Source organism: Cololabis saira, chromosome 15, assembly GCF_033807715.1.
Source record: "Cololabis saira isolate AMF1-May2022 chromosome 15, fColSai1.1, whole genome shotgun sequence".
NCBI classification, from domain to species: Eukaryota; Metazoa; Chordata; class Actinopteri; order Beloniformes; family Belonidae; genus Cololabis; species Cololabis saira.
Genome location: NC_084601.1, coordinates 13,570,608 through 13,594,190, shown reverse-complemented (window position 1 = coordinate 13,594,190; position 23,583 = coordinate 13,570,608). Strand labels below are relative to the sequence as shown.

Below are 23,583 nucleotides of genomic sequence, written 5' to 3'. Positions count from 1 at the left end.
GTTTTTTTGCTCCATTTCCATTTGAATTAGTTCCCTTTCATGAATTTCTAGGTCCAGATTTAAATCTACATTCAAGTCCAGTTTTTCTTCTTTCTGCAAATAATTTTGTTCTCTTTCATTTGGTGGATTGCACCTCCGATTCTCTCTTTGAACTTCAACGGGATCATCAGAGGTGAAGTATATAATCTCTTCAAGTGGGGTCTTAAATGACACCTGTTTTTTCAGATTTAGTCTGGAAGGCATTTCTGTAGGCAAGTTAATACGTTACTTCGTCTCGCAGTGGTGTGTCACTAGCTGTTTCTTCAAAGGAATGATTCTGAACGCGGAGATCCGCCGTATTTATGCGATGGTGCGATGACGTCATCACGCGTCATTATTCTCTGAAGTTTAACATTCTACAATGATCCGCATCGAACGCTGAGCACACATCCATGACGCTGAGCCGTACGTCAACGACGCCGCCATATTGGATGTGGCAAGACTGCGCTGTAAATTAATACAAGTTTGGTGTTTGTTTCCTGATACGGTGCGCGTCGCCGCGTAACATACGGCGTAGGCTCTGCGTCGATTTAACGCAGAACCATAATTCAGGCTTTACACCAACGCAGAGCCTACGGCGTAAGGGTACGGCGTAGACTCTGCGTTGGTGTAACGCGGAACCATAAATCAGCCTTTATACGCACTTACTGTATTCCAGAAAGTGAAATAGTTGGAATACAAGTTGCGGAATATTCGAAAATTCGCAAGTTTTCATAATGTAATCTTAACAGTTGTGATGATACAGGCATAATTTCTAGAAATGATACACCTGCCGCACTTTATTTGTTCACACAGTGGGGGGAAAAAAGCCAATTATGAACGTGCAGTTCACACAGAGGTGTCTGATAATGTCCAGAAGACAGTGGATACATCAATATCATGAATCACAAGAATCTTGAAGAATAATAAGTATTAAAAAGATATATACACATATGTAATTTACATCAATGCATATACTAATACTAGTGTGCTAACCATGCATTGTGATACAGTACATAATACACACTATATAATATCTAAGTAGATTATAAATGTACAGTAGGACAATTATTAACTCTCAAATAGATGTTTACACATTGGTCTTTGAGAATTACACTTATTTTTTTTTTCTGTCTCCCACAATTAGATGGTGATGTACCCTGGGAAAGAGAGGGGGGATAAAAAACAAGAACAAGTCAAATATAGAAACACTTTATTCCCAGATGTAGCAGTGAGAGTTATTTTCAGACATAAAAAGGCCAATATAATCAACTTTAGTATAACAGTATGATGTACAACAATAGCTTACCCAGTCACTGTAAACCCACATACGAAGAAACGCGAGTGGTAAATCATCCCACCAAGCTACAAACACTCAGCTACAGTACACAGACAAGAGAATACAAGTTTTCCACAAGGTGGAGCAGCATGAACCGGTGAATTTAGGACATCAATTGTAGCAGATGGTTTTAAGTTTTACTTCTTTATTTGCAATTGCCAAGTCTTGGGTGACGATGTAATCGATAAAGAGTAAGTGGGAAGCACATCACTTAAATACTACAGACATATGGAAAGGTGGGTGGATTAGAAGACAAGAAAAATGCCTTGTTGCTCTAAAGATACTCTCACTGTTGAAAGAGAAAAAGATTCAGTTACAGTTTCGGTCATTGAGTTAATACTCAGTGGTATCAAATTACTTATTTTGTGCACGTAAGCAAGCTTGAATAAGAGTGTGTGGATTCAGATAGTTCCACATTTTAATAGCATCGTACAAAAGGCGAGAGGGAATCTTTGTGGAGCAACAAAACATACTTCTCTCAGAAAAATACAACAATTTCAGCATCAAGCACTTTGAGTTCATAAGAAAATACCAGGTGAAAACAGAATTCATTTCTTCGTCCACGTGCAAAATTCAATACTTTAGTCAAACATATCCATCATCCTCAGAAAAAGGTAAACCAACAATCAATTGCAAGAAGCTTGATTTAAAATGTTTGCCAGCAAATCCACTGCAATTAAAAAGGAAGGTGCTTGAGGAACAAGGGGAAGGAAAATATTGCTTCTCCGTCATGACTAAAATACTGTGTGATTGTAAACATAGACCTTGTTCTTTTCATACTCATTGATTATTCTGTGACTGATTTTCGGGAAGAATTTAGACTGCAAGGAGCACATTTATAGATCTGGTGGTGAGGACAGAGGGAAGATTGGCAAAAATCAGTCTGAACAATCGAAAATACCAACAATGATAGAATTTATTGCTGTGGGAAGGAATACATGAATAAAAAAAAAGTAGTAGAAACCCTTATTTCAACTAGGAGAGATCACTCCTTGTTCATTGCATCAATCAGCAGCTTTTTTCTAAAAAAAAAAAAAATATCTGTACTTCTCACACACAGTGCACCTGCCCTCAGACACACCTGGGCAAGGTAAGGATGGATAAATGGAAAAGCCATGCAGGGCAACAAATGCCAGTTAAATTTCCAAATGCTTTTCCCAGTTTAGTGATATTTTTATAAGTGCATTCATTCAGGCTGCTCTGCGATAGAGCACAGTTCTGTCTTCACCTTCTCCGAAAAAAAAAATCAGTAAAGCTGGACGAGCAATCCCTGATGCCACTCCTCCACCAGGCTGAGAGGAAGCTGCAGCAGGGGGCGCCGAGCTGCTCAGACACTTGAATGAATGGGTTTACAGCACAGAGAATCAAAGATGTCTGAAATGGAGTGGGGGTAAAAACAGCGCTTCATCACGTGTTTGTGGTCCACTGTCGTTGGCATGGCTTGGAGTTCCAGGTCACAGGTACAGGGTCACAAAATCACAGACGAGGGTCCATACCGTCAGGAGTTAAAGGGTTCAGTGGTCAGAGCCAAAATGCACACTAATGCTGGGGGAGCGCTGGGTATGGTTTGGTGCTGGACTCAAGTACCCCATCCCGTCCTCCTGCAGGCTGCAGGAATAACGACCCGCCTCAGCGGCTGTGTGGTTGCTAGGAGGTGGAGCGTTGCCGCTCGGCACCTGCTCAAAGGAGCGAGAGAAGACGGCGCTGGCAGTGCGTGTGAGGTTGGTGAGAGCTCCAGCTTTGGGCACCGACTGGCTGGAAGTGAGCGTTAGTCGCTTCAAGGACAGTTCTGTGCTCTCGCTTGCGGCCCGGCCGGTTGTAAGGGGCCCCGCCTCCTTGTCCTTGCTGCTGCGCCCGCCGAGCCGACACTTCTTCATAGCCTTCGCTCCAAGGTTCAACGTCGTAATGCTGTTGCTGATGGTGATAGTGGGTGGAGTCGTTTCAGGCCCCACCCCACCTGGGAAAACCCCTTCATCCACTTCTGAAATATCCATCAGCTCATCCGGGGAACCCAGATCCACTGCATCTGTGAGGCAGACAGAGAAAGACACACTCATGAGAATCGGGAACAGAGTTAGAATGCCTCGTCTGGCATCTAGCCCTTTTGATCCATTTAAAATTTTATTAGAATTCATTATAGATATTTCTTTTAAAGAAATAAAGACTCTGTGTTTGAAGCTTATTACAGGATAACACTGTGGCTAGATAACAGAGGAGGTCTGTTGCCATCCAGCAGGTGGCGCTTTCACACAACAGTCTTCTCTCACCACCTGACCAGACACTGTAAGTTGCAGTCCAGCCGGTTAAGAGCAAAGCAGAGCTGGGAGATAAAAGCGAGAACTTTAGTGGCAGAGGAGTGCAAATTTCTCCAAAAAGAGAAGGGGACTCAGCACAAAAGGGTAAAACTCAGAAAAGGTGCCAAAGGGAAAGTAGAGGAAAGCAATCAAAGTCAAATCTGTACACTGCAATTGGTTGTTTCTCTTCATTAAACACACTTTTAGGCATGTATCCTCACCTATGTGAGGACTAATTCCCCTGTATATTCAAAGTAATCTGATGCCACTTTAATTTATACAAAAAAAAGGTAATCAGAATGATGCTGTGTGTGTCTGGAAGTCTTTGAATCACTTTAACAAAAACATATTTTAAAAATCCATGTGTAGCATTTATTGAGAATATTTATCCTTTTGCCAGATCCCTTTACTAAAAGCATTGGCGATCTAATTTTCGACGTAGGATTCCGCCATGTCTTGTAAATACATTTTTTATGAGTTTTTGAGACGTTATTAAGCGAGACCTTAAATAATTAAACAAGTGACCTTATGAAATGTCAGTAGCTGATCTTAATGAGGAAGCTTTAGCCACAAAGAAAAGAGTAAATGAATGATCGACTATCGATAGAAAGATGACAGGGTAAGTGCAATTAGGCAAAGAGTGGGTAGTGGAACCCGGTGAGAAAGGTAAATAGGTTTCAAGCAGCTTTTTCAGACCACACCCTCACACATGGTTACCTAGGATACCCTGGGAGTGGGGAAGGAGGAGCAGACCTCAGTACTGACTCCTCCCTGTGGAGGCCAACCCAGAACTCTCATTCTCCACCATTCTCCTCACAGACTTCTGCCTCCTGACCTCCTGACTGCGAGTGTTGGACTCATGACTGCGGGCTTCCAGGCTGACCTCTGAGGAGGCACCCAACGCGTCGCCATCAATCTGGGTGCGGCCATCAGGGCGCGGCCGCAGGGACTCTCCGTTGACCATTCGCTCGCTGCTTGCGCCCGTCACACTGATCTCGGGGATGGCCACGCCCCCCATGGCAGCGTCACTGTCTACACTCACCTCCTGGGATTCTGGTGACGGTGTGCGTGAAGGGGTCGTGAGAGAATATACACACAATCATGCGACACACACACACAAAAACAGACATTTCATGCACACAAGTGACAAAAAGATGATCACATGTACAGACACACAGAAACACAAGACAAAAAAAAAGTAAATGTAATGACAGAAAAATAAAACAATAACACGGTGATAAGAATAAAAACACAAAGTACATGCTATATGGAGATGAATGTCATTAAATGGAAACAGCTCATCCTAGACAACCATTCACCTCAAACATGAACTCATGTTTAATGTTCATCGATATTTCCCTCTTGGAAAATAAAATGAATAAAGAAATAACCTGGCATGAAGCTGAAACTACAGTACACACAGACAGACTATTTTTCTACCACCTCATAGAAATTCGCTAAAATATATTTAAACGAGCAGATTCAAGGAGACAAAAAAAAAAAAAGATGAGCGGTGTACAAGGTTAGGGACTGAATGAAAACATTGAATTCATGAACAAATGGGTGAATGAAAGAAGAAATCTAAACCTCTTCCTCTGCTTTGGAGAAACACTGTCCAATGAAGGCTTTATATTTTCAGAGCCGTTTAGAAAATAAAAATAAAAACAATAACCTACACTCTGCCGCTTCAGTTGAGCCCTGCTGCCCCAGTTTTGTGTCCATCTCAATCTGAGCCCCCGCCCCCCGATGTGATGTAGCTCACCGTGTCTCTTCCAGCGGTGTCCCCGTATAGACAGGGAGGTGACAGCATTGCGGGAGATCCTGGAAGAGGTGGGCGTGATTTCCACCTGGATACTTCGTGCACCCTCCTTGTTGTTGCTCTTCAGTGCTGCACCATGCAGCGATGACTTGATGGCGTTACCCACCTGAATGAAAGAGGAGGCATAGACAAACATTACTACGTCAGAAGTTTGACTGCCCAGTCTTCAGGAATGTGGCCAAGTTACTGGAAAGTTTGCGACAAGCGCATACTTCCTGTTAGTCTTTCTTCTATTGGAGATAATCATAATCTTCTGTTTTAACCTGTGAAACAACTACCCTTCTGGTCAACAAAACACACAATACAGACCATTACCAAATCAAACATTTGGACAACATGATTTTGTAGTCATTTACTTTTTCCTATACAGTTTATCTGGCCGAATAATCATATTATAGTGAGTTTAAAAAAGAAAACAAAAAAGGACCAGACAATCGCTGCACACACAAACTGTTGCATATCAACTTTCAATTGACACTGATGGGTATTATAGCCACACTATACAGTATGTAAACAACTTTAAACCAAATTTATAGTCCAGTAAATATTCCTATTAATATCCAGGAAGACTTTCTTAAGCTTCTTTTGCACAGACAAATACCATATAAAATGTAAATGTATGTCAACTGGTTGAGTGCAAATTATTAATTACACTCAAGAATAGGACAGACACAAAGATTACACCAAGACCACTAGCGTGACAGACGGTGGGCATCATACACATGGGCTCCTGTTTTGGTTTCTGAACCAGTAACATCTGTCTTGTCACAATGATTAATAACTATACTCAAGTTATAGTTTGTATATATATATATATATATATATATATAAACACACAGGTCTTACTGGAAATTCTCAAGTGGCCCTCCTACAAATGATCATAGAGCCACTGAGTGCGTGTGGTGAGGTAGCACGAGCAAAGATCATAAGACAACAACATGTCTTTTGTCTACTTTGTTGCGACACACTGGTTCCACGAAGAAAACGTCATCAAGTTATGCTAATTTAAGAGCCACTTTCCATTTGCAACAATGAGTGCACTGCATAATATCTGATGTGATTTTTTTTGTCTTGCACAATATTTCCTATACATTGTAACACGTCCAAAAACAAACACAAAACACACACAAAAATTCCCACAAATATGAATTGTATATGAATATATTATTTGAATATGGATCCAAATGTTGAGTTTTGATTGTATAGGAGGAGCACACCTTGGCTTCGGTAGTAATACCGAGCTTATGAGGCTCAATCCTCTACTCCCTGGGCCTCAAGGATTACAGCTTAACTGAGCAGAGGGGAAAGCATGTAAATAATCTAGAAGGATTACACTCTGCCCACAGTCGGTGACACACAGAGACCAATACAATACAACATACTGTGCTGTGTATGACTCAAGAGCAAAGGTCAGCATGTGCACCTCAATCACATGCATCCACTCACACACAAACACGGTGAGGTTGTGTGAGACAGCAACAGAAAAAGATATTGCACCCACCAACAGAGCTTCAGGGAACAGCTCTAACTGGGCTCGATACAGGACATCATCCAGTGCTTTAGATCCCAGCTCCACTTCACCATTACATCTACACAGGTGGAAATGTACAGACACACATTAACAGCAGGTTGTGTAGTGCAAGGATTAGGAGCTTGATCAGAAAAAGACTTGAGACAGTTGCATCCTGACAATTTGGCATCATGAACACTATGGAGATCTGGTGTCTAATGCATGAATGCAGATGGAAACAATTCATTTTAGCAGCCATTCACTGGCCTTTTTTTTTCCAGGAATATGCACTTAGAAGACCAGTAATGCATGGTGGAAAACAAGTGAAGAGGGGGCCCTGTTTATGTGTGGCCTGCTTGATGAATATATTACACAGCTGACAACATACTGGGTGAATATTAATAGTTTCATAAGAAATGGTCCCTTTAGATGTAATAATCTAACTGGTTCCATAGTCAACTGTGATTTCTGTCTAGAGTCCACCATGTTTGATGCCAATTCTGAAGGGAAAAAAGAAAGTATTTCATACTTTATAATGCATCAGAATCTCAAATCAATGATTGAATAAAGTAGGTTGATATCTACACAAAGCTATGTCAAAACATATGCTTACTCTCCAGATGTTTTATTTACTCATTTACTGTTTCATTTCTATGACTCTCTCGTTTCTTTAGGCCCCATGCTGTTATACTGTGGATAAACATTTAAATTGTGTCTTAAATGTGACAATGTAAAATGATACTTAAAAAGAAAATTAAGTCACAATTATTTTAACAGTGCAACTATGTATAAGGCAAATTTAAGGATGTTATAATTAATGAGTGTCTCTGGTTGGGTGTGTGGTCATATGTAACTCACAAGGCGTAGTGAATCCCTGTGATGAGCTGAACCAGGAACTCTGACGTGACAGTCAGTCGTGTACTAATGCCTTTGTAGCGCCGCATCTGTTGCCGTGGGTAACCACATATACACACCCTACAGGGGAAAACCACATAAAAGCCAACAAAAGCTAAATAGAGGAGCTTTTCATAGGAAGTACAGATTCAAGTCCACGTGGTTTCAGTTTCATAACAACATTTTTTTCACTGCAGTGAGCTGAACTGAAATTAAATAGTTGCTGAAAGTAAAAGACTCCAGAATAAATAGTTTACATAACATCTAATTATGAAGACACTAATCATTTTCAGTAAAATACCACGCAAGTTAGATATCAATTAGACAAATGTCATGTAAGAAATGGGCATTTGAATATTAGCTATTAGTGTAAACAAGCATCATAAACTGTCAAGAGGAAATCCAAGCCGATGTCTCCTTAGCTCTATGTTCAGAGACATGCTCAGCTGCAGTTGGCAGGTTATCAGGATAACCGAGCCCGGGGGAGTGTACATTGCAGCTCTATGCCAAATAGCAATATCTTGACTCTCACTGGCAGCAAAGTAGATAAGAGGATCAGGTGAGCAAGTGTTCACTTGTAAACCAGGCAGGGTATACATGGAAGGAGTCTTAATGAATATTAATTATGACATCAAAGTAAGAGCACACATTGTGTGTTTGTATTAAGTCCCCAAGTGAAACAATTCACACCCACACACAGAAAAAGAACATTTCATAAAGAAATAGTTTAAGTGTGTTTTTACCTGGAGCTGAGCTGACACAGGGACTGCAGAGAGGTGGACGTCATGTAGCTGAGAGCAGCGTTGTAACACAGCAGCAGGAAAGTCAGCACCTCAAATCTTAAAATAAACCATAAAAACAGAATGTTATGCTATAACATTTTCAATTTTACTTCATTGCATTCTGCAATTACAAATAGAAAAGAAAAAAGGAACAAATATTTCATGTATTAAGGCAATAAATAACCATGCTAAGAAGTTTGTATTATTATGAAAGGATCTTAGAATGTCTTGTTTTGCTGCATTAATATTAAAAGATTAAAAATATCCACTCTTTTCATCCAGCCTGAAACCATGTTCTCACAAGAGCAGAGAACATTCCACCCAGGCCATGATGACCTCCACAGTTTCCATTGAGTTGCATTCACAGCTAATCAGCAACTTGAGATGCAGCAAAGCAAAAACAAACTGCTACAAGCGGTCTCTGAGCCTGGAGCACTACACATATAAACGCAACTTTTTTTTTAACATTTTTTTGCCTCCACCAGTGGCAGACAAACAACACAGCTGTGTGGTGAAAGTCGGGCAATTTATTTTCTCCAAAGCATGCACTGATTAAAAAAAACAACAAGCACTTCTGTCACACTTTTCATCCTCCATAATACATTTCCATTTTGATTTCTGGCTGTTTTTTGCTTCCACTTGTATACAGAAACTGTCATAATGCTACCAGGAAATATCAGTTTAAAACCTGCACAATCCATCCCAACTGGCCGCCCAGACGATGTCAAGCCTCTTACCTATTCTGGGCTGTAAAGGTTTCTCTCTGGAGGTGTGGCCCGCTGTACACCACCCTGCTCAGCCCATGATTGGCTAAAGCTCCTTCCGTGAGAGCAATGGAGCCAATGGCCGACGGCTAGGAGTGGAAAGTTGATGTTTAATGGCTAAATGCCAGCACATTCAAATTAGGGACAAGATTGCATGTGGACGTACTCACCTCATGGTAGACTGAGGGTTTGGAGAGGGAAGGGACGGTGAAAGACAATATCTTACTTTGTCCATCTTTATCAACTATTTCCTGTTGAAAGGAAAAGTACTTGTTTCGTAAACAAGAAAAATAAGCATTGTTTTTTCTTCATTTGCCCTCAAAAAAGCATGCACTGATGTGTTCAAGCACACTTATCTGTCATGTGTGGGTGTTTGTGTATAGTCCTCGGGCTCTTATTTCCTTGCTTATTTGTGTGTGTGTATTGTGTAACCACACTAGCACAAAAACAAAAAACCGCAGGGTTTTTCTGTCCCCTGTGTGCATGTTAATGTCAAACACATTAATAGGAAGGAACCAGTGTGCTGAGGGACAGCTGACCTATTCTTATATTCAGAGAGGAAGCTTGGAGATACTGCACTTTGCTGATAGAGTATTAAGAGCCAAAGTGGATGAAAATGGATCTCAGCAAATTTCAATAATCATTAGTGCTGTCTCTCTGAGAAGATTATGGGCATTATGAAGTGCTAAGTCATTGTGTTTCAGTTCCCCATTTCTAAACCTTACTTCCTTTCATTGAAAAAGACAGCTTTCTAATGAGGAAGAAAATAAACTCAAACGTCATGATGCAGATCCCAGAAATAGTTGAGAAGTTAAGCCCTTTAGGAATGCTATCATTATACCAAACAGCTAAAGGTTTCATAGATATGCATTCATCATAGATATGCATTCATCATACTGCAACTGTGGTTTTTATTAACGGCAGTTCCATCTTACAGATAACACATAAATTATTGTGAGCTACAACTTTGGCACAAAATCTTCCACCACCGCCTTCATTTTCTGTCCTACCAGGTTGTAAATGCCAAGCAGCAGCGCTTCGATGCAGCCGGAGGTGTGGGGATCTCTGGCAGCGCTGACGGACAGGAGGCTCCACAGGAGCTCTGGCAGGAACTGTAGCGTGAAACGCTGCAGCTGCGGCACACCGCTTCGGTAAAACTCAAATAACTGGTGACACACCGGCTCCAGTAGCTGGTGAGGACACACACACAAAAAAAGCCTTATAAAAATGGTTGGGATACAAAAATTGGCAGCAGTTAAACTCATAAATTGTTGGTTCTCTGATTCAGTAGTAATATGACAATAAAATTATAACACTATTTGGGCAGATGAAAAGAGGCGTTATACAATAGTCATAATTAAACTTATCTAAGTTAAACTAATATCATTAATGAGACATAATTCACTGATTAAATCTTATCTCACCAAAAGAGGTCTTAATATAGTTGCAGAAGTCCAAACAATCAAGGCCATTAAGATGTTCAGTCTTTGTTATGTGAAATAATTGTATGAATATTTCCACTTGAGATGCAGAGATGAGAAAATCTGTTAATTTTCTTTTCATTCACATCTCTCTTTTCTATGCTACAAGTGGACTGGAGCCCTAACAAGTTGCTTGTTTAAACCAGTTGTTCACATTGTGTGGGAAACCCTTTACACAATATTTTATAACTCACAAATCATCTACGGTAATACATATACATCTACAAGGGTACACAGTTTGATTGTTTCAAAATTGTATTGTTTTAAAATGAGCCCCCAGACTTAAGTCAGAAGCCATCGTACTTGCAGAAGCCTGATAGAAGAAATCATCCACATCAAAGAAAAAAGAAAGAAAAAACAACAAAGAAAAACAGAAAAAATATATACACAGTATAAAAAAAAAAAAAAAAAAAAAAAAAAAAAAAAAAAAAAAAAATCACACAGAGCTGTGCTTATTCTGAAAGATGTGCAGCACTTCACCCCAGCTGAGTCTAGCTGGTGAAAATGTTAATGCAGGCCAAGGTGTTAACCCACAAACTATCTCATCATCAATAACTAATCGATCAACTGTGTCGGTTAAAATGAACGTTCAGTCAGGAGACAATGCGTCTAATGTACTATAGCCAGATCTGTTAGTCCGTGTATTTTAGTAATGTTGTGCAAGTGTATATTTTTGGGGCAGTAAGCTGCTGCAGGAGATGACAAGCTGAAGATTGCAAAATTTTCAAACAGCGGCAGAAAGCTGTTCACATAATGGTTATCAGGTCATTCATCAGCGATCACGAGTGCAGAGTACCGTGAACAACAGAGACTGCAAATCTGAGTTTAGTGCATATAAAAAAAAAATAAAAAAAATAAATAAAATCACAGCAAACCAGAACAATAAGCATGTATGAGGTTATTCAAATACGTTTTTAAAGTGTGTGGAAAGTATGACATGTGTTTAGAAGAACTGCTCAAAAGGTTTTTGTCCAAATGTAACAATTGTGTTCACATTTCAGCTACGTCCCTCCCAGGACAGAGGCACCACCACAGCAGAGCTTTGTAGCCCACACTAAGCTTCAGCAAGGTGATGCAAGCCCGCAGGATAACCTCACACACGAAGAAGGGACCTTCCCACTGCAAGGCAAACCACCAGACCGCTGGAGCGGCAGCAGCTTTTTAGCCAAATGTAATAATACTAATTACAGAGCAAATGACTCTCAATCAAGAAGATGTAAATCTGGTTTCAATGTTTCCAAACTGTTTAACCCTTTCAGTTATACAAATCACGTTAAGCTTCAAATTATGCTGGGAAGTATCTATAACAATATCAAGCATCAATACCAACGAGCAGTATTCAATCGATGACATGATATTTTGTGTTTATTCAGCTAAAAGTGAATCTGAATGGCTGGGAGAAAGAAAACTAATAGCCATTACCTTTCACAACAAAGTAGACCAGCTTTAATCAGCTTCTTAGGAACACAAACACATTTTCACCAGACTGCCAAAAGGGTTGAATAAATATAAAAAAAAAAGCTTCTCTGTGTACATACGTCGCTGTAGTTCTCTCGGATGACTTTGTAGAGTGCAGGAACCAGGACACCTTTGTCTCTTAGCGAGGCAGCATAGGTAGAGATGGCACTATCAGGGAGGGTCTGAAATACACAACATAATCATTATTACACAATACATGCATGAAGCCACAGATCTGCTTATTCTAATTAACTGTAAAAAGTCTGAACACGTCTATTCATTTGGGTGAAACGTCCAATAAAAAAAAAAAAAAATGCACCAACCATTGTTTCTGCCCCTAAAGTTAAAATATCCCACCAAGATAGTATTTTGATTAGCATCTACAGTTCGCTGAGGCAGGTTGTGTTTAATGAGGCTGCAATTAACAACAAACGGGTTGCATCTGGAGATCAACTTCAGGAAGAGGGGACAACAGATTGGTACTAATTTAACAGAAGAATGTCATCTGCTCCCTTACTCCTCACTGAGTCGCAGCTTTGGTACCAGTCACGAATCGGTGAGTACCCATGTGGAATGGGAGCAGGAAATGTTCTAAAAATGAAGCACTTGAGAAAGTGTGTTTGTTTATAAGAGTGAAATAAATTCAGTCAGTAAGAAGCAGCAGTAGAGCATGCTGCGCACAGGTCATGGGTGAATGCTTCCTCATACGTCTTCATAATGATATTGGAAGACGCACGAATGCACACTGAATAAAAGTAGTACCTTAAATTCTGATAGCCATTCCTCCACCACTCCTTGGTCCATAGCCAACATGTTCCCTCATCTGCAGGGGAGTCACCTCTACCTAAAAAAGAAAGAAATACTGCATTAGCACACACGCAGTCCTAAAAAGGAAGTTTCTTCCATGCTCACGCGGGTTCTCATTTTTGGGATCTTCCTGATAAAAATATTCTATTAAAAAAAAACAAAAAAAAAACACCACAGCGGACGGCACCAAGGTCATGGTTAAAAGTAAATGTACACCCTCTGGGCTTCAGCACTTCAAAGAAGTCCAAGTCTATCTATCCCCCTCATTTTCCTCCAGCTCTCCAGACGCACCTCTGCAGTAAGCACCTTCTCAACCCAGGCTTTCAAATCTAATATCACCCACACACACAGAACCCTGGATGACTTCACGGTTGAAGCACTGAGAAAAAAAAAAAATGAAAAGAATAATACACACCAAAGAGGCTTTGCAGTTAGGATTTCTATTGAAACAGAAAGAATATTCTCCCTATAATTTTGGTTTATTCATCTATTTCTCTATTCCTGTTACTCGTTACTCTTGCTTTTCATCACAGTATCAATCAACATTGCTTGTGTGCCAACATGTGCCTTTCCTCTTTAGGGCACTGGACTTATTTTATACACGAAAGATGTTAAACGCTTCCTCTCACACACACACACACTCAGAGAAAACATGTTTCTAAGCTGTGTTTCCGCTCCCACTGATGTAATAATTCATTTTCCAAATGCTAGGCCAGTGCCAAGATTTTCTAAAAATACACAAAACAAAAAAAATAAATAAAACAGCTGAGGGTAATAAAGTGTCTTTAGTTGAGCAGTCTCGCTGTCTTAAAAAAAAAAACATCAACAAACAACAGTACTAAACAAATGAATATTCTGACCTGACAGTGGCACAAAAGGACATGTCAGAATCAGCTGACTTGTTTTAAGTGTTTCCGAGTGGAAACCATTTATTCCATAGTTCAACTGCATGATCCCAATTATAAAAGTCAGGGAATGAGCAAAATTATCATCATTTGTCCCCGGGGACCACAAATATCACAGCTATTCAGCTAGTAGTTAACATATTTTAGGTTTGATCAAAACGCAGCCTACCGACCGACAATGCTGCCGTCATTAGAGCCACTCACAAAACTAGAATAGTCAGATTTCAGATTCTCAAATCCATAGCATTGCAAACAGCATCTTTTCTAAACGACAGATGTCCATGCATGTGACACTCATCCACCTTCCACCGTAAGACAATGGCTGGCGTGAGACCTGCATTTTTCTGCTGAGCATAAGGACATAATTTTTGTTTCTATCTGATGGATAATCGGTTTTCACTGGAGGGTGCGTTGTGTCCATGTCACATCTGCGCTATGCAACAGCAAGCACAAGGATGTAGTCCATGTTTGGTATGCGCTGATGCAAGCTGAGGAAAAAAAGAAGAGTGAAAAGAAAATGTTCCCCCTGTTCCACTTCACTAAGTGTGCGCCACACAATCTCCTCTATCATTAGTTTTTTTTTCTTGAGCTAGACTTGCTGTGAATAAAAATGCATTTCATACCCTTCAGGTTTATTTAGAAAAATACACATTATATATATATTTTCAGTAGATTATAGAATAAGTGATAAAAATTACAAAAAATTAAATAAATCCCATACAACATTAAGAGTATATCCATAAAAAAATCTTTATGGTGGATTTTTTCTTTTCCTAACCTCTGCTTATCCCACAACATATCATTTTACTTTGTATATCTTCATGCATCAAAATACTTAATTTTATATCATTCAGCTGCATGGTCTCTCAGAGGCAGCTAGGTGTCTATTTACGGATTTTACCACCAACAAGAATGACAGGGGAGGAGGGGAGCCAGTGACTCATGAAATGGGGAAGGATTATAAAAGGCAGAAAAGTCTCCATTTAGAGAAATTAGTATTTTGTGAGAGTCTCCTTTTCTGTTCTTTTGCACTATTTAAGACAGATGACAGTGACACCAAAAAGCAGCACATCTTTTATTGAAGGCTAAATTACCTGAAAAACTAAAGGCTGTGATTAAATGGAGGAGTCAGTTTTGTTCTTTTGCAAGGACGACTTCCCCTCCCACACAAAAAAAAAACCAGTTACCTCTAACCCATCAACTTTGTCCACGCTGGCATGTGGGGAATGTAATCAGAAACAACTCTTACGGGATAAGGCACCTGTAATCAGTAGCTGCCAGCCAGCTATGCCACCCACACATGTGATATATTTGTTTTCTTACTGAAGCAATAAGAATGTCATCTGAAGCAAAGTTAAAATAAATAAAGTGTATTAATAAAAAAGGACTCATTCTGTTCATCGATCTTCTAGTGAATTTAAAACAAAAGTGTGCAACATAAGATAGCAAACAAGACACACAAAAAATGATCTGTTTCCTTAAAATGAATCAATAAACTGTTAAATCTGTAAAACAACCATAATGTTATACATATCATCACAGGTGTATTAATAATGATGGTGAAATCTCTCTTTGAATCGCCACCTATTGTGATGGAGGGTTACATGTTCCCAAATGATCACAGGGGCTGTATTGTGAGAGCAATTTTCCTCTCCCTAGGCACCTGGAGGACAAGCCAGACTAAGAGTGATTATGGACAAAGACAAATAAATAAAATGCCGGTACACTTTTTTTTTTTTATAGAAGCAATGGATTCCTCGGCCGGGCTCATTAGAAAGCACTAAGTGGAATGGCCTTTACCCATGGGGTCTGGCCGAGCTTAGCCAGGGTTCCACCTGACTTTGGTTCATGCTCCTGTGAGCTCAACAGTTGCAGGAGGCGCTGTGTGGATCCGGGACATTGTGTTACAAGCAGGAGGGGGAGGCCCTGGCCAGGGCATGCTATTACTCAGCTCAAACTGGTGTGTGAGGTTGAGTGGTACCTGATCAGTATATTTGGGCTCGCCTCATACCACACTATGGGTTCTGAAACTAAAGTCCACTCTGGACCTGGCCCTGGTGAGAGGCGCTGGGCTGGAGTGGGCTTACTTATAGCTCTCTGGCTCTGAGTTTGTATGCCGGGGTTTTTCCCCTGCAGATGAGAGGATAGCTTCCCTAGGCCTCCAGGTTGGGAGCAGGCTCTCACTTGTTTGTCTTTGTGCACCAAACAGCAGATTAAAATGCCCAGCCTCCACAGATTCCCGGGCAGGTGTGCAGGAAATTGCTCCTGAAAGACAATCCCTTGTTTTTTTGTTTCCATTGTTGTTTAATTTTCTATTGTTGGGCCATGTTTGCCCATAATAGTGGCATGTGGCTTCAAGATACTCCAGGACATAGATCAATGTTGGAAATCATGATTATATCATCGGATTTGCAGCCAAATGTTCTGGACGCTCGGGTGACGAGGAGCTGAGCCGTCAACTGATCACCATCTGGTGGTGAGTTGGATCAGATGGAAGATGCCAGACAGACCCATCAGGCCCAAATGTATAGTGAGAGATTGCTAGGAACGTTACAGGCCTTCACTGCGCAGGTGGCCTAATGGAGCTGTGGCCAAACGACCTGGGACTGCCTTGGCAGTGATCCCTGAACCCAGTGGTGGGCATCCCAGGTGAGGTAGGACATTAGGCTAATCAAGCTCTGTCGAACTTGTTTTTCAGCTTGTAGGACATCAGGTGGACTCTGATTAGCTTGCTCATTACTGGACGTGAGGTTGCCAAGGTAGTTAAAAATCTCATTAGCGGCAGGGCTCCAGGGTTTCCCTCACATGGAGGAGCTTGACGAGGTGACCGGGGAGAGGGAGGTCTGTGCCTTCCTGATGCATGCATTCAAGTGGCGGGGAGGTCCTGCTTTTAACCATTTTGTTCCATTAGAAAAGGTTTACTGGGGGCACTAAAAAGAAACCTTACCATCACATCATATTTAATTATTACAATTTTATGTTTTGACAAATCAAAAACATCCATTTCAAAAAAGGCCAGTGGTCAGTAATCTCCCACTTGCAACATCCCAAGGATTTGTCCTCCTCTAATACCAAACTATTATGCAAAATTAACATAAATTGGGTTATTCTTGGCAATAGTGATAATTAAATTAGAGAATCTTAAATCACATGCAATAGCAGTACATATAGGACATAATACTTTGCAGTCCAGCATCTGGTGAAGGAAAATAGAAAAATGACTCTGGGAGTACACCAAGACTGCAATTATGAGACACTCATTTGTCTTTCATCTTAATCTGACTTTTCCATCTTTATATCATGAATTTACAGAGCACTTATAGAAATAAACACACACGCACGCATGCACGCTGAACAGGCTTGAAAAGCAGTAGCAACAACTCATTGATAATGAATAAGTATATGCCTTGCAGATGTTTTGAGGGATGACGACTAAAATATGTATCAATTACCTTCATAGATCGATGGTCATTTTATTATTTATGCCTGCAAAATAAATTGCAAACCAATAAAACAGAGATGAGGGTTTCACATAAAATGACTTGTGTTCAGTCTTGGCTTGCTGTCAACTAGCCTCTGAGGAACATTACATACAGAAAGATCAGGTCTAGACATGCTCGAGGAGAAACCAGCTTGTTTGCCAGCCCAAATGTAACTGAATTTTTGCCAACAATGCAAAGCTCTGCTGAAAGCAGCTACTTGCCACAGAGTGATGGAGAATGTGTCAAAGTGCATGTGTGTTTCAGTGTCTAGTCTAACAAAACCTGTTCCTGTGAACAATCTGAAATTAGCAGCACATTCCTTCTGAACTCTCATGACACCACTGCCTTAAACTGCAACACACAAGGATACACACTGGGTTGCCGGTCTAAATGAGCTTACTTTTGACTCCTCCTTCTAAAGACTTCCGCCAACACATACAAGTCTTCTTGGAGTTTGCAATCTTAATCCTTGTGTACTTGGATTTCCTGGCTGAAAGACACCTGAGGCTGGCACACAATAGTGCATCAATGTCCTCAGATGCATAATTACAAAAGCTACATCAATATACAAAGTGTCCTCCTGTGCTCAGTAGTTAAATGAGAACATACCCGTTTCTGAAAGCTGGTAATGAGAGAACTAAAGGAAGCCCAAGTGCAAATGAATTTGGATGGACCCTTTCACACACATTCACATCCCTCCCACACTGATTGCATCATTTCCTATTGTACACATACATAGGAACCTTCTTTTTCTGAGGAAGTGAGTGGAGCAATAAGAGTAGAAGCCTGAATAGAGGGAAGAAAGAAAAAAAACAGAGAAACTGATGAAGTGGGTGGTTTTGTGAGTGTGAATGCTGCCCCAGCTGCTTTTTCCTGTGGTACAGGCTGCAGCTGCAAGCAAGCTACTGAGAGATCGTGACCACAATTGCAGTGCTGAGACTTTAGAATGAATAATCTAATTAGATTTGACTTAATACACAAACTAAAATGGTTTGTAATTATTTTTTTTTGTTTCAATGACTAACTTAAGCTCCTTTGCAAATAAAACCAAACTATCCTTTTGTAGCCATGTTATTTTACATCAGGACCTCTGACAAAATTTTTTTGTCCCCAAACCAGATTAGCTAAACAACTAAACTGAGGATGTGTAAGAGGTGCAAGTAAAGAAATAGGCAGGGCTCGTAACTGTGGTCAGAAAAGGGCAGGCTCTAAAATGTTGTCACCTCATGTGCATTCTCACTTTGCCAAGAGCCATTTGAACCCACGTAAAAGGACTGACATTTCTATTTTTTTCTTTCAACAGTTTATATCACCTCTCGTTCATGTCGTCTACTGCCATATCCTTTATTTCAACTATTTTGACAAACCCTGTTTCATCATTACCTCCCACCTTGCTCTTCCCCCTAAGGTCTTTTACAATAACAGGTTGCCAATAGCTCAAAGGCATGAGGGGGTGGTATGCTTCTGGGTTTCTTCTTCTCTCCCTTTTCTATATACATTATATAAAACACAGCTGTCTGTAGTTATGAGGACAGAGTCTGTGGCTTTGGTGCTGAAGGAGACGTAAAAGGAGGAATCCTCTTATAGCAGCCTACACTCTCCACTGTTGCTTCCCGTGATGCATCTTTATCCTTTCAATTCTGTGTTCCTGCAACAACTGTGCCTCAGGGAACCATGAGTAACCCCTTTTTTTTTTTAAATACCCCCCGCCCAAAAAAAACCAAAACACTTACTTCAAATAATGTTGAATTTCAATATTTTAATTGGAGCTATGAGTATATTGAATTTAGGCATTACTATGAAATGATACCAGCAACTCGTTGCTGTATTTGTGCATGCAGAATTGGGAAGGAAGAGACACAGCAGAGATACAGCTAAATTTGGTGAGATATTGTATGAGCCCACTGGCGTGAATGCTGCGATGCTGGATGACAGCACAGCCTGCAAGATCTTCCAGCTCTGTGACCTGCTGTGCTTCGTTGTCAAAAACTATTAAAAAAAAGGTTTGAAACGCTCCCAGCCATTAAACGTAACATATTAACAACACTGGACTCGTGTTAAAAATAAAAGTACACCTTTCAATTTACTAATCTCTCTGGACATATGAAAAGATGACCTCATCCTTATCAGGATCCATACTTGGCTAAATCCAACTCTCAAATCAATTTTAAAAAAACAAAAAAAACACGCACACACACCAAATTCCCACACTGTTGTAGTAGTTGGCCTACTTTTCCTTACAACATTGATTCACTTCATTGAAGCAATTAAAAACATTGAGGTTTATGGACATCTGTTTATCCACAGCTCTCCTCACGCCTCACTGCACAAATGTCAGTACGTTTGAAGTCTGGACTTGGAATTGGTCTAATGTTCCTGTGATTTTCTTGTTGAACATTTCTGTTGTACTTTCAGTAATTTCTTGGGACACTATGCGTTTCCATTACCCCTAGATTGGCGCAGAACCCAACTATCGAAAAAGAAAACCTGCAATGGAAACACATCTAATTGGAAAAATCCTATATCGCCAAAACCTTTACACGCTTTTGTAAGGTGTTTTTTTTAAGCAAATTTCTAATCCAGTTTATTGCAAAAGTGTAATACAAAACACATTGTTTGGAACATTTTCCAGCTGTTTTTGGCGTCATTGATACGATCTAGTTCTGCAATACTACTACTACTACTACTACTACTACTTAATTATTATGCATTACTGCTTAAGGGCTTTGCTTCTGAATGATCATCCTCTGCCTTCATCATCAGACTATTTTCCCAACAGCAGTAACGGCAATCACAATCATTTGTCAAAGACTAAAAGATGTTTTTCTCCATATTCTGCATTGCTGAGATTTTTTTCTTTTGTTGTTTTGAAGAGAAGTCTCACAGGACGACATACGGAGAATTACGAGAACTGCACTTATTCCAAAAAACACTGTTCAATGGAAACAGTAGCCCCCCCTGCAGCGCTACCTTTATTGCATATTCAGAATTTCCATTTTTCTTTTGCAAAAAAGTGTAATGGAAACAACTACTGTCCTGCTGCATGACCCAACGCCAGCCAAGTTTTAGCTCTTGGACAAATAGCCTCACATTCAATACTAGAATCCTTGGCATACAGAGGAGTTCATGTCAGCAGTGGCTGCAAAACAAACCCCAATCTCTGACAGTCTATCATCAAGCAGGCCAGTGCTGTAAGGCGTTTTAGCTGATATGCTTAGATCAGTTTTCATCAGACATGGTTTTGAAAATATAAGCCATACTGTCATGTTCTTTTTAAAGATTATTTTCCTGTCACAATTTCTGTCTATGACTTGAATGTTTACCACTTATGAATAATCACTGTAGAATGATGATTACAAGCACCTTGCTGCCAGTAATTCTTGTGGAAGATGTAAGGGTATATTTTGTTTTTGTACATGCAGCTTTCTATTTCTTGGTTAGTTTGCCATTTAATAAAATTTCATATAATCATTTGTTATACGAGTAGATCTGATAAGGACAATAAAGCAGTCCTGGCAAGACAGTAAATGGCAAAACAGTCTCTCCTAAACTGTCAAAGAGATCGAAAGAAACAGCTGCATCACATGAGAGCTGTTAGGGGAAGAAAATAAAAAGCAACACACATTTGACAACTCAATGTTAACCTACAGTTGTTTAAATCAAATCAAGCCAGAAATCTCAGTGTAATTATTGACTCAGACCTGAACTTCAACAGCCATCTAAAGTTTATCACTATATCTGCCTATTACCACCTAAAAAACATTGCTAGAATTAAGGGGATTCTGTCTAAACAAGACATGGAAAAACATATTCATGCATTAATTTTCAGTAGGTTGGATTATTGCAATGGTATCTCTTTAAAGGCCTTAATAAGAAATCAATCAGGCAGCTGATCCAGAACTCTGCCACCAGAGTCCTTACAAACACCAGGAAACTGGACCACATTACACCGGTCATGAAATCACTACACTGGCTTACAGTGAGTCAAAGGATAGAGTTTAAAATATTACTGTTGGTCTACAAAGCACTGAATGGTCTTGGACCAAAATACATGCTGGATCTGTTAGTTCCCTATGAAGCTCCCAGACCCCTGAGGTTCATCTTTTCTGCTCTTCACCGGGGGAACAAACTTCCTGTAGACCTGAGGTCTGCTCCAACTGTCAGCTCCTTTAAATCAGGCCTAAAAAACATTACTGTTTACTCAAGCGTACTCCTAAATTAAATACTTATCTGCTGTACTCTACTGCCCTTACTTTTAACAGCTTGTGGTTTTTTATTATTTTACTTCCTTTCTTATCATCTTATTCTTAATTCTTTCAATCTTATTTGTTATTTACTGTCTAATTATGTATTGCCGCTTTTAATGTCAATGTAAAGCACTTTGAATTACCTTGTGATGAATTGTGCTATATAAATAAATGTGCCTTGCCTTTAACTTGTGTTCACAGACCGCCCTAACAAGTACACACCCAAATACTTACACACGCAGCCACAACTGTGCACTCAGCAACAAAGTTTGTCTCATTCATAAGATTATGATTTTCTATTACACATTTCAAAAGGGGAGACAAAGAAAAGCATGAACCTGTAACACCATGAAATGGAAAGAAAAAAAAATCCTTGCCAATTTCTGTGTCGCTTCAGTTCATTTCATACACCTGATCTCCCCTGAAACTATAGCCGTTTCTAAGCCCAGTCTTCCTGTTAAAACTACGCTTAAACAAACTCTTTCTCCGCACACCTGTGGCTCAGTGGACCGTGTCAGCTCTCAGCTCACCCCGGCCAGAGAGCGTAAATCAATCCCGGGTTTGCTGAGACTTGAGCCGTCACCACGGTTACAGCCAGATTAGCTCGTTAGCTAGCTCGGCTGAAGGCGCGCCACCGACACCAACTCAGGGTTTACTTACTGGCATGTTACCTGTCAGTTTCCTGGTATCACTGTCCTCTAGCCTTCCGACGAATCGAGTAAATGGTTCTCACCGGGCTACTCCATAAATCACCCCCCAACAATCCAACACCATCCGCGCCATCCACCTTCAATACTTTCTCCACACAGACTGCCACTAGACGCGGTGTCTCGATTGCTACTGAGTGACACATTTCTAAGCCAATCAGAGGGGGGTATATCCCTTGCGGACACGCCCCCTACGTGAACGACCCAATGACGTTATGATCTTAGAAGCGAGCTAATAATTTCCACGATCAGTTAGGTTGTCGCTGTCAGCCAGTTGCCCTTTGACAGTCAACAGTCAAGTGATGTGCCACACACACACACACACACACACACACACACACACACACACACACACACACACACACACACACACACACACACACACACACAATAAAATATGAGGAAATATTCAAAATCATTTTGAGTAAACAGTCACCTAAACTATTTGTTTTGTAGTTTTCCTAATTAAAACTAAACTGCATACTTATAGTTATGGGTAAATTAAGAAAATAAGGTTTTATTGTTTTAACTACTTTGTTTCAACACATACAATAGTCACTACGGATTTAGCCAATATAAACTTAGATTAAACACATTCAACACACGTTTTAGAAAACAAACAGACACACCAAAAAACTTTTAGTTTAAGTATAAAACTGTATTTTAATTGAAAATAATGCACAATGATATGGCAATCACCTCCATTAAGATGGCATATCCACACGTGTTTAGGTTTTACATTAATTACTGTGGGAGTTTTGCTCTTTTTAATCAGTTAGTAAGTGCAACAGGGATTTTGTGGATAAGCTGCAAATCTGCTCCACCTCAGCATTACAAAAGAAAAACAATGCAAGCACAATTACAGCACACCTCCAGGCCGTTAGGCTTTATCAAGGTCTGCTTTGGGCATTACAGATTAATTAAACATACGACTGTCATTAACAGTAATAGCATGAATATTCCCATCTCACAAATACGTGTCTACAACAATATATATATATATATATATATATATATATATATATATATATATATATATATAATAATAATAATAAAAATAATAATAATAAATATAT

The 23,583-nt window shown here is 40.0% G+C and overlaps 1 protein-coding gene across 3 annotated transcripts; it reads right to left on the bottom strand.

Annotated features, from left to right (window-relative positions):
• Positions 1 to 1,214: 1,214 nt before the first annotated feature.
• On the bottom strand, positions 1,215 to 22,630 carry hycc1 (hyccin PI4KA lipid kinase complex subunit 1). 3 transcript variants are annotated; one of them, XM_061742651.1, is made up of 12 exons: positions 22,461 to 22,630; positions 13,122 to 13,203; positions 12,440 to 12,541; positions 10,431 to 10,610; positions 9,591 to 9,671; positions 9,394 to 9,509; positions 8,618 to 8,713; positions 7,839 to 7,955; positions 6,972 to 7,059; positions 5,414 to 5,576; positions 4,369 to 4,704; positions 3,246 to 3,383 (listed from the first exon to the last, which is right to left on the bottom strand). In XM_061742651.1, exons 2-11 carry the CDS (start codon positions 13,170 to 13,172, stop codon positions 4,406 to 4,408), a joined length of 1,293 nt encoding a protein of 430 aa, XP_061598635.1. In that variant the 5' UTR covers positions 13,173 to 13,203; positions 22,461 to 22,630; the 3' UTR covers positions 3,246 to 3,383; positions 4,369 to 4,405. The 3 variants fall into 3 exon arrangements, with proteins under 3 accessions (XP_061598633.1, XP_061598634.1, XP_061598635.1); XM_061742649.1 differs by lacking the exon at positions 4,369 to 4,704 and having other exon boundaries at positions 1,215 to 3,383; XM_061742650.1 differs by lacking the exon at positions 4,369 to 4,704 and having other exon boundaries at positions 1,215 to 3,383; positions 22,534 to 22,608.
• Between the last annotated feature and the right edge of the window lie 953 nt (positions 22,631 to 23,583).

What these genes read in the sequence shown, in the direction of transcription:
- hycc1 (XM_061742649.1), bottom strand. Translation starts at nt 13,172, where the DNA reads ATGTTGGCTATGGACCAAGGAGTGGTGGAGGAATGGCTATCAGAATTT. An exon ending in AACCCTCAGTCTACCATGAG is followed by an intron (nt 9,510 to 9,590) that starts GTGAGTACGTCC and finishes TTCCACTCCTAG; the next exon opens with CCGTCGGCCATTGGCTCCAT. An exon ending in CTGTGTCAGCTCAGCTCCAG is followed by an intron (nt 7,956 to 8,617) that starts GTAAAAACACAC and finishes TTTCCCCTGTAG; the next exon opens with GGTGTGTATATGTGGTTACC.